The sequence below is a fragment of the Carettochelys insculpta genome, chromosome 5 (assembly GCF_033958435.1).
Source record: "Carettochelys insculpta isolate YL-2023 chromosome 5, ASM3395843v1, whole genome shotgun sequence".
In the NCBI taxonomy this organism is placed as follows: domain Eukaryota; kingdom Metazoa; phylum Chordata; order Testudines; family Carettochelyidae; genus Carettochelys; species Carettochelys insculpta.
This window is the reverse complement of record NC_134141.1, coordinates 21,233,633-21,249,672: the sequence shown is the minus strand read 5'-3', so window position 1 is coordinate 21,249,672 and position 16,040 is coordinate 21,233,633. Positions and strand designations below refer to the sequence as shown.

The 16,040-nt window shown below is 38.5% G+C and overlaps 1 protein-coding gene across 3 annotated transcripts in view; it reads left to right on the top strand.

Moving 5' to 3' along the window:
• Positions 1 to 8,637, top strand: part of VPS13A (vacuolar protein sorting 13 homolog A) — a 218,539-nt gene extending 209,902 nt beyond the window's left edge. For all 3 annotated transcript variants that reach the window (XM_074994740.1, XM_074994741.1, XM_074994739.1), the window contains 2 exons: positions 241 to 315; positions 4,858 to 8,637. In XM_074994740.1, coding sequence (XP_074850841.1) covers positions 241 to 315; positions 4,858 to 4,908 — 126 coding nt within the window. In that variant the 3' untranslated portion in view covers positions 4,909 to 8,637. The remainder of the gene's footprint in view (positions 1 to 240; positions 316 to 4,857) is intronic.
• The last annotated feature ends 7,403 nt before the right edge of the window (positions 8,638 to 16,040 follow it).

Below are 16,040 nucleotides of genomic sequence, written 5' to 3'. Positions count from 1 at the left end.
GCTTGTAATAACCCAAGTGACCTAGGTAGAGCAGAGTATTCTATGGATATCAATGTTTAAAGTGACTGACACACAGTGTAGTAAACAGAGTGATGTGAAGTAAGATTTTTGGTTAAAAATTGGTTTATTCGGTAGACCGCACTTTTAATGAACTCTTGTAAAGCAAATCAGAGTATTAAAGTATTATTTATTAACTTAAAACTGAGGTTAGACTTTAACTTAAAATTGTTTGTTTTATAGGAACGAGTTAAGTCTGTATTCCATGCCAAAGAATTTGGAAAAATAGTTAATTTTAGGACTCCAGAAGATGCTAAGGTAAATTCAAGCAACTGCTATTTAAATTATAGTAATACAATACTGTACTTTTGGTGAAAACCCTAACTTCATAGGAGCATTGAATGGTAAGGAGAAAATACTCCATACTTAATTTTGTTGAGAGGAAGTACCCTGAAGACTGCAGGTTTAGTGACTGTGTTTTCTTGTGGCAGATGATTAAGTAATTGCTGTTACTTGTTTTGGAGAGTAAACTTATTTTGCGAAGAATATATTATCTTTCCACTTATAAGTACATCTTAAAATAATATTCAGCATTCATATCAGAAGTTAATAATTAAAAAAAACTTGAATTATGCATATCAATTGTGATAGTATTCCTTGTGTTATAATTAATATTCTGACATCTGAAATGTTCCCCATGAATAAATTACAATGCTCACAACTTAAATAGTTGAATTCTTAGTGATTGGGGTAAAAAATTGTAGTTGCGTTTTACTTCTTATATCATGCAGTTAATTACAGTATTTTAAAATACACAGTAAAATACACCTCTACTCATCTATACTCCATTATATATAGTTGGTTTTTCAATAAACTTTTTTAGGTAATACATTGGTAATAAAGCTGCTTTATTTGGTCAGACTCCAATAATTCTTCATGGCCACTAAACAAACATAAACCAACAATAAACTAATTAGTGTTTACACACATCTAATGCTAATTATCTCGTTGCTTAGGCCCATGTAAGACTTTGTTTTCTTTAACACTATTAATTTGATGGTGTGCAACAAATAACATAGAAGCACACACACACACACCCTAGAGGGATGGGGGGAGGCCAGCCCCTCCCACATACACAACACGCATATACCACAACACTTACTGATGAGGAAGGCAACAAGGAGAACTCTTGATGCAGTTCTCACAATCACACCTAAGGCAGACAAACTCCTCCTCCTGAGAGATTTCAGTACCCAAGTTGCATGTTTTCTCCAATCTGGAGAGGCATAATAGGCAAAGAAGGGGTGGGAAATATAAAGCCCAGTGGTATGCTCCTCTTCGGGAAATGTCTGGAGCACAACCTGCTCATTATATGCATCATCTTAAGGCAAGCTAACTGTGACAAGGCTGGCCAGGCTCCTGGGCTCCAAGCCTCTATTTAGTCCGCTCTCCCACGGCCTGGACACCGTTGCCCTTCATGAGGAGGGGGAAGGGGGAGAGATGGTGGTCTGGGGGGAACCCGGGCCCCACCCACTCATTCTGGGTTCCAGCCCAGGGACCCTGTGTGGCTGCTGATGGTGGGGGAGGGCTCGCCTCGTTATGAACACCACAGCTCTTCCCTGGGCCACTTCCCTAGACAGTTTCTCCCCCTCCCACCTCCTCCAGGTAGTGGCAGTGGTAGTAGCAGTTGCAGCAGCAGCCTGTTCCCCTTCCTGATTTGGCTCCTCCTGCGGGTTCAGCCTGCTTGGCCTTACTCCAAATCTCAGGCCTCCTGACCAGGGGCTTTAGCCCCTTGTGACTGAGCACTCCTCTCCTTCATTTGGTGGCTCTAGAAAACTTGCTCTGCTCTGCTCCTGTCCTGTCCTGTCCTCTCCTCCCCTGTCTCTCCCCTGCCTACTGGGCAAGGGTTCTTTTAAAAGCAGGCTTAAGTGGTACCTGCTGGCCCCAATTGACCCAGGGCATCTTCCTCCCCTGCTGCTCACACCCTGCCTGTTTTCCTGCCCTGCTTTTCCTTCTTGTTTTTACCCCCTCCCAGCCTTACCTTGTCACATAATGAATTGAAAACCACCTGGAAACAGCCTCAGTCCCACCACTGTCATCTCTTTGACTTCTTGTTATAGTCAGAGCCTGAGATTTTCCCAACACCTGTATAACATGAGCTATGAGAGGTACTAATCAATCACTACTGAGCAGCCCATCAATTAGTAAGATCAGTCATGTACCTACAGCTCACTGCATTACACTGCAAACTACCCAAAGAGTAAGTGAAAGCAGTACAATGTGAAAGCACTTAAAGACCAAGCCAGTTGTGAGACATTCAAGAGCACTGTAATCAACTTAAAAATACCATTCACAATTCATGAATGGCTGAAACCAAAGATTATTTCACTTATTGGCACCGAGAATTGATTTGATTAACCCAATGAGAAAATCTTAATGTTAATTCAGCATAAATGAAATGCATTTTGTAACTGGAAAAACAAACAAAAAAAAAACCGAGGAAGCCTGTCACCTGCTTAATCCAAAGTAAATTATGTGACTTCATAAACAAGTGGTGGCAAAAGATCCATGGTTTCGTTGACAAGGACAATATGAGAAGCTTCTTTCAAGCAACAAAAGCTGTATAGGAGCTAAACTTCAAAGGCCAAACATCCTTACGTTCTCAGAATTGTTCCACACTCCTCAAGGACAGTGTGACCATTAAACAACAGTGGAAGTACTGCTTTGAGAGTGTACTCACCTTGAATCCACACTTTCTGAGGACATCAAGTTTATTCCATTGTGCTCAGCCGTGGAATACCTTGCTGATTCTGCCTGCTTCTGAGGAGGTCCGGCATGCCATCAGACAAAAAAAATCACTGGGCCCCCGGCCCAGATAGAATTTGAGCTAAAGCTTTTAGACTGATTGTCATAGTGAATCTGATGCCAAGTTTGGGATATGAGACAGTGCCACTGTTCATATTTATCTTAGAATTCCTTGCTTACTATCCTCCAGGTCATGCACCGCTTGCTACACTCCCATAGGTGGACTTACACAAAATCCCTTTAAGAAAGATATGTTGCTCTCCAGTAATTGTTGTGCTTCTGGAGGTGTTACTGTGTATTCATCTTACACACACCATCACCACCACATCTACCTTACATTCTATATATAACTTCAGGACTCTGGTTAGGGACAAGAAGCTAAGGCAGATGTGTGTGTGCCCATGCATTCCCCTATACTGTAGGAGATCAACATCACTTTCACACAGTTTCTTGTGTGTCATCCTAGTAGGCCTTTCAGCTCTGTGCTAGGGCACTACATTCCGCAAACATGAATGCAAAGAGCAATTCCCTCCAATAACCCCTTTCCCACACACTTGTTAAATTAACCAGAAGTTTTTGTTTCTTTTCTAATATTCTACATAATAATTATTCTGACTTTTTAAGGTCCTACATAATGGCTAATACTTAACTCTTATACAGTACTTTTCATCAGTGGATCTCAAAGCACTTTACAAACGAGGCCATTATGGCACAACTGTTGCTAGACTAGTGTGTTCAATTCTGTGTCCCAAACTCATGAAGAATGTTGGAATACTGGAGATTGATTAGCCATTAGAAATTATTAAGGGATTAGAAAACTTGCCTAATAGTGATAAATTCAAGGAGCTCAATAGATTCAGCTTAACAAAGGGTGACTAAGTTACATGTGTGAGGAATAACAAAACAGTGTAACACAATCCAGGTTCTAGCCAAATTCAGACTGGCAAAAGAGGTACATTTTCAACAATGAGCGTAGTTAAGCATTCGAGCCAGTTACCAAGGGTCATGGTGAGTCTTCTGTCAATGACAATTTTGAAAACGAGATTGGATGTTTTTTCTAAAAGAGAGGGTCTGGGAATTATTTTGGGTAAATTGTATGGCCTGTGTTACACAGGAAGTCAGACTAGATGACCACAAGGTTGCTTCATTGCCTTGGAATTTGGGTAGCTACAATTTACAGATGGGGAAATGGAATCACAGAACAGCACACAACTCCATTCCTGTTTATTTATCTGTCCAGGCAGCCTTGACTTGCTGTTTGTGTCTTTCTTCCAGGACACTTGCATCTCCTTTTTTTCCCTCATGATGCAAGGAATGCCTTTCCCTGCTCTGATCAGCCATACCAGTGCCCTTTCTCTTAAATCCTTTTCAAAAACTCATTTCTCTTCACTGTGCTAACTTACTAGTATATTTTTTCTTAATTGTAACTACATTTTTAAAAAAAACCGTAACAGAATCAATAATGTGTTAGTGTCCAAACTAACAATATGACTATATTGCAGCAACAGTCAAATTTGCAGATTCCATCCTCTTCCAACTGTTTGTCATTCTCACTCTTTTTGCCACCTCTAAAATTTAACTGTAATTGTTTGGTGGAGGGACCATGTTAGCCTGTGTTCTGTGACTTGCCTAGAGAGCTTGTAATATAAATGAACCATAGTGTCTCTTCAGTACATGGTGGAACACTGTGGCAATTATTACTTTTCTAAAATATTATAGTTCATATATGGCACCCAGACCTAGAAGCCAAATACTGTGCTATCCAGGTAAAACACAGACAGGTAGCAATCCTAACTACAATTAGGAAATTGTAATCTTGTCCTAGTCTGATATTTTAGCAGTAGTCTTGCGTATTGTCATGTGAGAGAGTGGAATTTAAACTTCAGGCAGCTTCTCTCAGGCCTGAAAGAAAAATACTGCTGTTGAGTGTTATCTTTACATTATTCTAAGATTTTATTAGGACCAGGTATGTTTGGCCATCCTAGCCAAATTTTCTACTGCTTGACAGACTTTTTACTAAGGGTACTTTATTTTTTCCCCTCTTAAATCGCACAGTGGATCCTTTCTAAATTGGAAGAAGTGAGAGAAAGTCATCCAAAGTTGTAATCACTGAAGAAGCTCCAAGAGACAGAGAACATGGAATGTGCAGTTCTGGCTATTGCATTTTAATTGCTGCGTAACATGTGAGACTGTTCGATGATTAGGAAAAACAAAAGACAGAAAAAAACAAAGTTTGTGGAACTTAATTGTAATAGCTTCATTCTGCCTGTATAACATGTAATCAGTGTCAGGTGAAATAGTCTGGTGGACAAAAAAAATTCTACCAACTTTTGGCTTGCTGGGCTTTTTACTTATGAAATTAGACACCTAAATCTAGAAACTTGATTCCTTACAAATACAGTGTAATCACGCAGTTTGCTTAAGTGTGATTCCTTCACATCTGCTACAGAAACTGAGCACTAGAACAGTGGTTCCCAACCTGGGGTCCCAGGGTATTGCAGGGGTCTGTGGAAAAAAGAAAAAGGTCAGTAAAAATGATCATAGGAAATAAGTTGTAAATAAATTGCAAAGTTAGTTATTATTTTTAAATTAAATATCTTTCAATAATATTAATTTCTGTCAGAAAAACTATGTTGTGGTTTCCTTTGTCATTTGATTAAGTGGACATAGTGGCTAGAATTGTCTTTGATGCGGGGGGAGTCTTCAAATGGTTTGCAGGGTGATAGGGGTCTGCACTAGTGAAAAGGTTGGAAACAACTGCTCTTGAATAATCTGTGTGATTTTAGATAGAGCACCTTTTGAAGTGGTGATCAAATACTGACAACTCTAGTTCTCTCATCATTTTTCACATAGATGTGAGCCACCATGGGGTGTCGGACAGACTTAATCCTACAGCTTGATGAAAATTCAGAATGATGCTGCTGGCGTGAAATGTCTAACTCAGATTTTTTTGGGGGGGATGAGGGGGGTTATATGGATAAATACCATGGAATTATTTTCTTTACTTTTTATATATAAATGAACAGTTCACGATAAAATAGTTAAATCACTTCTAGTACAAAATTTTTATATGTCACTCAAATTTATTAAAAGCTTCCAATACTCATGACACACACAATGATTTTCAGAAGAAAGCACAGGTCAGTTTACCAAAAGACATGATAAATATGGGGAGGAGAGAAACAGATAAATCTTTGGAATAATGCTATGAGTAGTATGACATTATTTTAACTGTATGAATGGAGTTGGAATAATTGCAGAATGAAGCATATCCTGAGGTTTTAAGAGTAACAATTAATGCAAGAGTATTTCTAGGGTTATGTAGTACTGCATGCAAAGCAAACTAATGAATTCCAGAAGACTAGTGAATTAATCAATTTTACATAAAAATCATGTTCATATTAAAATAATTCAACCAATGTAATATTGAGTGAATTCACATTTGCCTTTACTCAGAGAAACACATTTTTTTAAAAAGTTTAATATTCACTAGAAGAAATGGACTTCAGCAAAGAAAAGCCTGCTGTGATGTCATATTGAGTTTTTTCTAGTTGCTGTTACTATGTGTGAATAGTCATATATGAGGATGGCTTTAAAAATAAAATCTATAGATCAGTGGACATAAAAGCTGAAGGGGAATTATTTAGTGGTATATAAATATATTGCCAGTATACATTTTGAAAACTGTGGCAGATCCAAGGCGTGTAGTATCTGCTGCCAAGATTTTATTTCCAAATCACTGTTTGGAGTGTGTGTAGTTAGGGAATATAATTCTCCTGAAATTGCTGGTGCTATTTGAGCTATCTAAAATGTTGCTCTATTGTAAATGCTAAAGTAAATGGCTTGCAAAACTACAGCTAATTTCATATATATCAGGTCTTCCCTGCTGTGTTGTTTAACCTTTCAGCTGGTTACAAAGTATATTGTAATATTATTGTAATTTTTCCTGGAGCATTTTATTCTTTGCTATATTGAGTGTACATTGAATCAAAAGAGTATAAAGAAGTTCTAAACTGTATGATTTTGTGTTATTTTACTCATGTGTACCCTTAGTAGTACAGAAAACATATAACATACACCAAGAGTAGTTATTCAGGCTACATTCACGTCAAAATAATAGCGAGTATACTGCCTTATTTGATCATTCGTAATGTTTTCAGCTGAATAGCAGATAATACAAACTTTCTTGATCTCTGCTTTTAGCACTACTGGAACAACAGCCTTATTATGATCTTCTGTAGAATACCATTTTCTTCTTTTTTTTTATATGTTCCTTCAGATCCACTCCTGGAATTTTTGTTTTTGAGGTCCATCGTAACTCACACCTTCTGATACATACTCATTTGTATAGCCATTTTGTTTTCTTATTTTGAAATTATTCCTTTTGGGTTGGAGCTTTCATTTGTTTGATGGGTTTGATTCTCAGCATACTTTATTTTCCTGCTGTACTCTGACACTAAAATAATTTTGGGTGAATCTTATCTTCAGCCCAATCATCTAGTAAGTCCCTAGAATACTTCAAATTTGTTTCTATTTTAAATGCCCAACTCTTAAACTAGCTTTACAAAGCTGTCCTTAAGTGCCTGTTTTAATGGATGTGAGTTATTTTTCATTCTTCGATAGATTGCTGTAAATCATAAACTATTTTGATATTATAAATCAGCAGAAATCTTTATTTAGCTTAAAAGAACCTTGAAAGAGTTTTAATTCCATGCTATTCCAGAACTTTTGAAAAAAGCTTTTGTAGGACTTCTGCATTTTTGATTTCCAGGATCCTATCTTGCCCTGATTGTCTTAGGGCTTCTCTCTTGACCAGCATGTTTCATATCTCTCCTCTGTCATCCTTTCTTCAAGACTCCCGGTACTGCATCATGCAACCAGTCTTGATTACATTGCTACACTTTATCCTTCCTGTATTCAGTTGGAAAGAATACAATCATTTTATTAACAGCTTACGTTAAATTTAAGACATTCTGATGTCCGCATTTTAGTTGTCTATTATAGGATTAAAGTAATAGTTAATTCTATCTTAAACATTTATTAAAGTAATATTATCTTTCTTAAATGAACATGATTTTTCTTATTTTGAGCAAATACCTAATTTGAGTAGTCAGAAAAAGCATTTTGTTTTCGAACTTGGTTAAAAATAGAGGTATCCTTTATTAGTTATTGGTAAACCATAACATGAATTAAGAGCAACCAATTTGATAGGTTGTATTAAATAATAATGTTGCCAAAAGACTATGCCCTATAAAAGGTGGGATACACTTTTCAGAAGATATACAAGAGAGATGATTGAAAAATATAAATCAAAAGATCTAATGCCCATTTTACATAACTACTGTTTTGCATACAAATAGGGGCCGTACCAAGTTTTTTTCAAACCTTATGATTTTTTTAAAAAATTAAAAAGATGTTAATATGGATTGGAATGTTTTCCACTTAAATTACATAGTTTATTTCCATTTTCACTAGTCTTGCAGGTTTTGTTACCAGAATGAGGAGAATTTCACCAGTGTGTTAAGTGTTATCACACAGAACCTTTAGGCTGTAAGCATCTAAAGCCAAATTGTCTTTCTGGATATGCAAGCACAGCTCCATTTATCTTCAAAAAGAGTTGTTTGCACGTCGAAGCGGTACCTGGGAGTGGCACACAGCCGTTAGTTTTATGGTTTCTTTGATGAAAAGTAGAGATTTATCACTGGATTTTGTAATTTACAGCTGGGGGGTGCACACAATATGCATTCTTAATACATATAGGACTTGTCTACACTTGTTCCTAATTTAGAAGGGGGCATGGTAATCCGGGCCATTGGAGATTACTAATGAAGTGCTGCAATGAATACGCAGCACTTCATTAGGCTAATTTTCCTCCTTGGTAACTTCGTAGCACCAACTTCAAAGCGTCAAACTTAGATGCCTGTGGCTACACCCATGCTGTCACTTTGAAGTTGGATGCTTCTAAGTTGCCATGGGGGAGAATTAGCCTAATGAAGTGCTGTGTATTCACTGCAGCACTTCATTAGTAGTCTCCCATGGCCCTGATTACCATGCCCTCTTTGAAGCTGGGGGCAAGTGTAGACCCAGCTGTAGTCTTTCACCCTCTAAGTGAAGCAGGAATAAGATGTGGGATTTAGAAGTTGCCATAAGTTCTGGAAAAATAACTTTTTAAAATTCCTTTCCTTATTTTCTACTACTTTTATAAAATAATAGTAGTTTATTCATCTTTGCAAACTTTCCTAAAATACGTACATATATTAGGGCTGATTCGCAGTTCAATTTTTTTGTATTTCCACATTTGAGCAGCACTTTGCAGTTCTGTCTGGTCTGGTTTTTTTGCTCTTATCTGGGTGCTCTCAGTCCATGTGTCTATGAAAATAGTTAGTTAAGGGTCCATCCAAGTTCTTGAAACACCATTTTCTTAAGTTGGTCTGCTAATGTTATATGATTATTTTTGTAAATACAACAGTCACATACCTTTGTGTGATTGCTAAATCTTGTATAGTTTGCAACACGACAATATAATCGCACAATGCAAATATTTATGCCTGGCTATAGATAAATACCTTTATTAAAATGTTTACTATTAAACCTGTATGTTTGTTTCTTTGTGCAATGTTAGCTTAGAGGAAACAGTAGTACAGTCTTCTAAAAAAAAAAAAGTGGAATGCTGCTTCTCTCTCTTATTTCTTTGCAATTGAGCTCTAAAAATGATAAACTTTTCATTAATGTCACAATAACGCCATAGCACAAAGAAGAGAAAGTGGGTGTACTGAATTGTATTTTCTGCAAGCGACCAATAACTGCATAATTAAACATATTTTCCAGTGATTGAGAAAATAGAAGAATATACTCTATCTGTTTTGGTTAATTTTTGCTGAAGGTTTGACTTTTCCTATTAACCAGCGCAGACATCAAGCTAGAGAGAATTCACCATTTACAATAATGTAACCTTGACAGTAATCCATGCCCCATGCTGAAGGGGAAGAGGAATGTTCTCTCTCTCTCCCCCCCCGGCCCCCCCCCAACCTGGGGGAAATCTTTTCTGACGCAAATTTGGCCATTGGACAGACTCTGAGCATATGGGCAAGACTGCCAGGCAGACACCTGGAAAGAATTCTGTGTAGGAACCTTTCTCATGGTGCATAATGGAGGCTGAGAGTGCTCTGAAACTGCTAGATGGTTCTATGACAAGATACCAAAATATAGAATGCACTATGATGAAAGTGGGAACATAGTCACTGGAAAAAAATTGATTCCTTGATAGTATTGCCTCTGAATATTCCTCACTGGTGGCATGGAATATTTCAGTGGCAGGCCATGGATGCTGCCTTAGCTCAGGAAGAATAAGTCCCAAGATCTTCAGGTACTGGGGACTCCAGTTAAGATGTTATCATTTTGTGTGTTTTCAGTGTGATGTTGATGTCATATCGTGCATTTGTAATAGCATTAAGAATGAAAGGTGAACAAGAACCTATTTGATTGCTCTTAACTCTGCAATGTTTGTGTATTGCTAAGATTCTTTTTTTTTAAGATGGCTGAGATGGCTTCACAGTGATCCCTAGTGTCCAGTTGTGAAGCCTGACCCATGGAACAATTTTTATGCATGATACAGTCATGCTTAATAGTTGCAGGTAGTGTTGAATTGAAGATGTTTCACTTTCATCTATTTCCTGGAGAGAATGTTGAGAAGATTCTGTCTTGGGCTGAGTCATTTGCTAAATGTAAGTTTGTAGTCTGATTGGCTACAGAAGACTTGAGTTTTGTCACATAGCCCTGGAAATATGATAGATTCAGGATCAGGAATATAATTTCCTCTGATTCTTGATGTTGTCCCAATGCCCTCTTGCAATAAAACACACCAGATCAATGCAAGAGCCATTAGTTATATTACCATGTAGATTTGCTTAAATACAGGACAGAAAAATCACTAAGTGGAAAAAGTCAGTAACCAGTAGGATGTCACACCATGACATGTTGCTCTGGCAAAGTATGAAGTTAATGATGCCTGCATCATTGTACCTCCTTTTTCATTACATACATAAAAAATAAGTTGCACTTCCAGAGAAAAACCAGATCTTTCACCAATGAAACCATTCCTGTTGTTAACTTTTACTATATACAATCAAGATGCTTTGGGGTAATGGAACAGACAATTTCATTTTTATTTATTTAGCTGCATGATACTTTTGTAAAAAAAAGTATAAGGGAACCAGATTTCTCTTTATTATGGTGGGAAGAAATTTTCCTTAGTTCTCTGACATACTACTTCCATTTTTGTGTTAAGAATATCAGGGTTGTCACTTGTTTGCAAATTACAGTATCAAAGAATTCAGGTGGAGAAAACATCAGATGATTTTTTGATTGCAGTTGGCTATAATCAGAAAACTCACTTTCATCAGAAGAAGAACTAATGGCAGAGAAGTAATAATGTATTTTAAGGATGCAAGGAGTTTACAGTACATTGGCTTAGCCTATGTGCCTTTTTTGTGAGTTCTTAACAGCAACAATCACATGGTCTGAAGGTGGCGGGGGAGGGGGGGGTCTTGCATTCTTTCACATCATACTTTTTGCCTGTTTTCAAAAAGGAAGTAGCAGGGGACAGCCACCAGAACAATTGTAGGAAAGGTGCTATTCCTGGGAGTCTGAAACAGAGTTGTTCTAAAAACACAGAACATTTTCACAGAAAAGTTGGCCTTTTTTTCCATCAAAAATTCAAAATCTGAAATATTTTGAGCATCTATGGCCTATAAAACACTAATAATTTGCTTTCTCAAATCATTTGGCATTTTGCAGACAAAAAACCAAAATGGTTTCTCATTGTAATCCAGTGGTGGTGCAGCTGCCTGGGAAATAGAAGATTGTTCATCCTCTGCTTCAGTAGCAAGAGAGATGGACTTGTGTACAACACCAGATCTGATATTGTCTGAATCTTTTATTGTGTAAATCTTCAGATCTGCTTCTGACTCTTTTGTGTCAATTCTGATTATATCCTCACTTTCAGAGATTTCTGTCAGTGGGACAGCCCAAATTTGCCTCTTGACACTGTTGCCTGTGTCTGATTTGAGCGTTTAAAGCAAGACAAAGGAGGAACATGTTCCCAGCTCCAAGATCATCTTCCTCATCACCTGGCAGTAATAGGAGGCCAGAAGACACTGAATGACCGTTCATTGATCTTCCTGTGCCTCTTCCAGGAGCCTCCAGAGTGTCCATGAAGAGCAAGTTCTCCATACCCTTCTCTGGAGCCCATTTTCTCCAGTTCACTCTGTCAGATCTGAATGCAGAGACCAGTGTGCAATTCAACAACCGCTTGATGCTCCTACAGTTGCTATGTTCCCAAACCCTCTCCTCAGGAATTTTTCAAATACGCCTCCACGTGGATGGAAGGATAATCATAGAACACTAGAACTGGAAGGGGCCTTGAGAGGACAAGTCCCCTGCCCTCACAGCAGGACCAAGCACCATCCAGACCATCCCTGATAGATGTCTAGCTAATCTCTTAATGTCTCCAGCCACGACCTCCCTAGGCAATTTATTCAAGTGTTCAACCACCCTGACAGGAAGTTTTTCCTAATGTCCAACCTAAACTTCCCTTGTTGCAGCTTAAGCCTATTGCTTCCCAATTTTTCTCCCTCCTCCTTGTAACACCCTTTAAGGTACTTGTAAAGCAAATCATGTCCTCTCTGTCTCTTGTTTTGTAAACTAAACAAGCCCAATTCTTTCAGTCTTCCCTCATAACTTTTGTTCTCTAGACCTTTAATCATTCTTGTTGCTCGTCTCTGGACCTTCTCCAATTTCTCCACATCTTGCTTGAAATGTGGTGCCCAGAACTGGACACAATACTCCAATTGAGGCCTAATCAGCACAGAATGGAGTGGAAGAATGACTTCTTGTGTCTTGCTCACAACACTTCTGTTAATACACCCCAGAAACATGGTTTTTTTTTGTTTGTTTTTTTTGTTTGTTTTTTTTTTCTCCTTCTTTGCGCAACAGCATGTTGCTTTATATTTAGCTTGTGGTCCACTATGACACCTAGATCCCTTTCTGCAGTTCTCCTTCCTAAACTGTCACTTTCCATTCTGTCAGTGTGAAACTGATTGATTGTTCCTTCTTAAGTGCAGTACTTTGCATTTGTCCTTATTAAATTTCATCCTATTTACCTCAGACCATTTCTCCAGTTTGTCCAGGTAGTTTTGAATTACAACCCTATCCTGCAAAGCAGTTGCAACCCCTCCTAGCTTGGTATCACTTGCAAACTTAGTAAGTGTGCTCGCTATGCCAGTATCTAAACTGTTGATGAAGCTATTGACCACCACCATTTCCAGTACAGACCCCTGTGGAACCCCACTTGTTATGCCCTTCCAGCATGATTGTGAACCCTTAACTGCTCTCTGAGAATGGTTATGCACCCACTTTATAGTATCCCCATCTAAGTTATATTTGCCTAGTTTATTGATAAGGTCATGTGAAAGCATATCAAATACCTTACTAAAGTCTAGGTATGCTGTATCCACCTCTTCTCCCTTATCCACAGGACATGTTATCCTATCAAAGAAAGCTATCAGATTGATTTGGCATGATGTGTTCTTTACAAAGTGATGCTGGCTGTTAGCTTTCACCTTATTTTCTTCCAAATGTTTTCAGATGAATTCCTTAATTACTTGCTCCATTACCTTCCCTGGCACAGAAGATAAATTGACTGGTCTCTAATGTCCTGGGTTGTTCTTGTGTCCCTTTTTTACAGGTGGGCACTATATTTGCCCATTTCCAATCTTCTGGAATCGCTTCCAACTTTCAGGGCTTTTTAAAGATAAGTAAAGGCTCAGATACCTATCAGCTCCTTAGTTAGTCTTGATGCATTTCATTAGGCAGACTAACACAGCTACCTCTGATGGTTGTGAAAACAGTTCAGTGGGTCTTTTTTTTTGGGGTGGATTAAGCTATGTATTGCTGCATGTTGCACAGCAAAAGTTTTTACCTGCTGCAACTGAACCACATGAGCTGCAGCTGTTTCCTTCAGTTCAGATGCTGGTTACTGAAATATTCAGGGCTGCCACCTGTGCTTTGGCGCACACCTGCATTGAGAATTATGCTCTGGACTTGAGAGGCCACTGGCTTTAGCCAGGCAGTGCTTCCATCTCTATTGGCAAGCTCTGATTTTCGCAGTGCTTCTAGATCTATCCCAGAAGTAGGAGTGTGCAGAGCCACTTGAAGAAATGAAGGTTACCTACCTGTAGCCAACAAACCAAAGCAGCAGAAATTTAGCACTTTAAAGACTAACAACATGATTTATTTAGTGATGAGCTGGGTCTGTCCCATGAAAGCTCATCACTGAATAAATCATTTTGTTAGCAGAAAGCAGCACTTTAAAGACTGCTTTGGTTGTTGGGAGTACAGACTAACACAGCTATTAATCAGAGTACTTTGATGTCTTGTCTTCACACTTCCCAACACTAGCCTGTTCTGAGTGTTTTTTATGTTCTGTTTCTGAATTTGTGGTGAAGGGAACTGAAGACAGTGTGGTCACTCCATTCAGAACATGGGTGAAGCCAAGGGGAGAGGCATAACAAGGTGGCACGATAATCCAAATATGGGAGTATGCAGCACCATCTGGAAGACCTGTTTACACTGATCTGTAAACACCGCCCCCCCCAGATAAATTTATTTCAGGTAGGTGTCATCAGCGGTTTGCTTTCACCTATTTAGTACATTTGTGCTGACTGATATAAAAGGAACATCTGAAAGAAACAATTACAGCAATATATACACAATTTTTGGGCATCTTCCACCAAATACATTAAGTAGTGATCCCTGTAAAATGTTGGAAATGCTTGTACATGTTGAGCCTTCCTAGTCCAGCACTCATGTCCTGCAACATCCGTAATTTGACATGATTTTAGTTACTCAGATGACCACTTAGCATGGGTGTGGCCAATGGGCCTGTGGTCCAATAAAGTTTGCTTACAGCCAACAGTCTTGGCTCTCTGTTCTGTGGCTCTAATTTAGCCCTAAATGTCTTCTAATTGCCCAATAAACAGTGGAAGTTTGGGTAATGTGGCTGGACAATATTTACCTTTCATGATCTTGCAAATTCTCATTCAGCATGTGTCAGGTCCCAAGAGTGCCCAGCTAGAGAGGTTCAAGCTTTATTGAATGTGAAGTGTTTACACAAAAGTCCCATCACTTTACGTTACTGGAAGTTGTACCCAACTGGGCTCTGAGATCTTAAAAGTTCTTATAACTTTGAGTTCCCAAACTTCCATCAATCAGACTATTTCTGAAAATATTTATTTAAAAAAAAAAAAAAAAAGCAATTAGTATTGGATGACAAAGTCAGAGCTGTAGGGTACAATGTTCAACAATATTGACCCTTGGCTATTATTAAACTACAGGCTGGCACACAACAGTGGCTCTCTGCTGATAAATTGCACCATTTAATGTAAAGGTCACTTTGGGCTGGGAGGAGCAGCTGACAGGAGACAAAGGGAAAGCAGCAAATCAGAGAATAATCTCAGGTATGTTTCAATTTTCTCTAACCTAATTCATCTGTGTTTCAATGTTAAAAATGGTATGTGAAACAGTCCACTAACAGTTGTTGCTAAGAGCAGTGCATATTTGGGACTGTACAAGTGAAAGTCTAGTTCTGACAGTCTGACACAGAAGTTACACTTCTATATAGCAATAATATATTTGCATGTACCTTCATCCTCCCTGAGCCACATCTTGGTTTCATGGTGGTCAAATGGTTTGGTATTTAATGTTATGTTGGCATTTGAACTAATAAATACCTGTTTAAAATCTTTTGCTATTGCACAATCTGATGGGTGTTTACTTTAAAAAAAATGCAATACCTGCAACTGGCTATATGTGAGGTCACCTATTAGCTTGACTTATGCTGAGGTGCATAGGCAAAGTTTAGAACAGGGGTCTGGCTTTGTGGCATAACCCAGTAAAGAGCCTGTGCATAACTGACAGTAGTAGCTGGCCCATGAAACGTATCTTAGGATTCTGCTTTCCTGGCAGTTGCTGCTTGGGTTGAGAGGCTCACTGCAGCAGGTGATCATAGAAGTCCTGAAAGTGCTAAAGAGTAGTGCTGGGCCACTGTTGTGCCTTTGCACCAGTCTGCATCTACCTGCACTCCTGTCCCCTTGACATCAGTATATATGCACAATTTATCCAGGTTAGGAAGGAGTGGTTGCTCATGTCCACTACAGTGTGTAATCTGGTAGCCAGTTTGC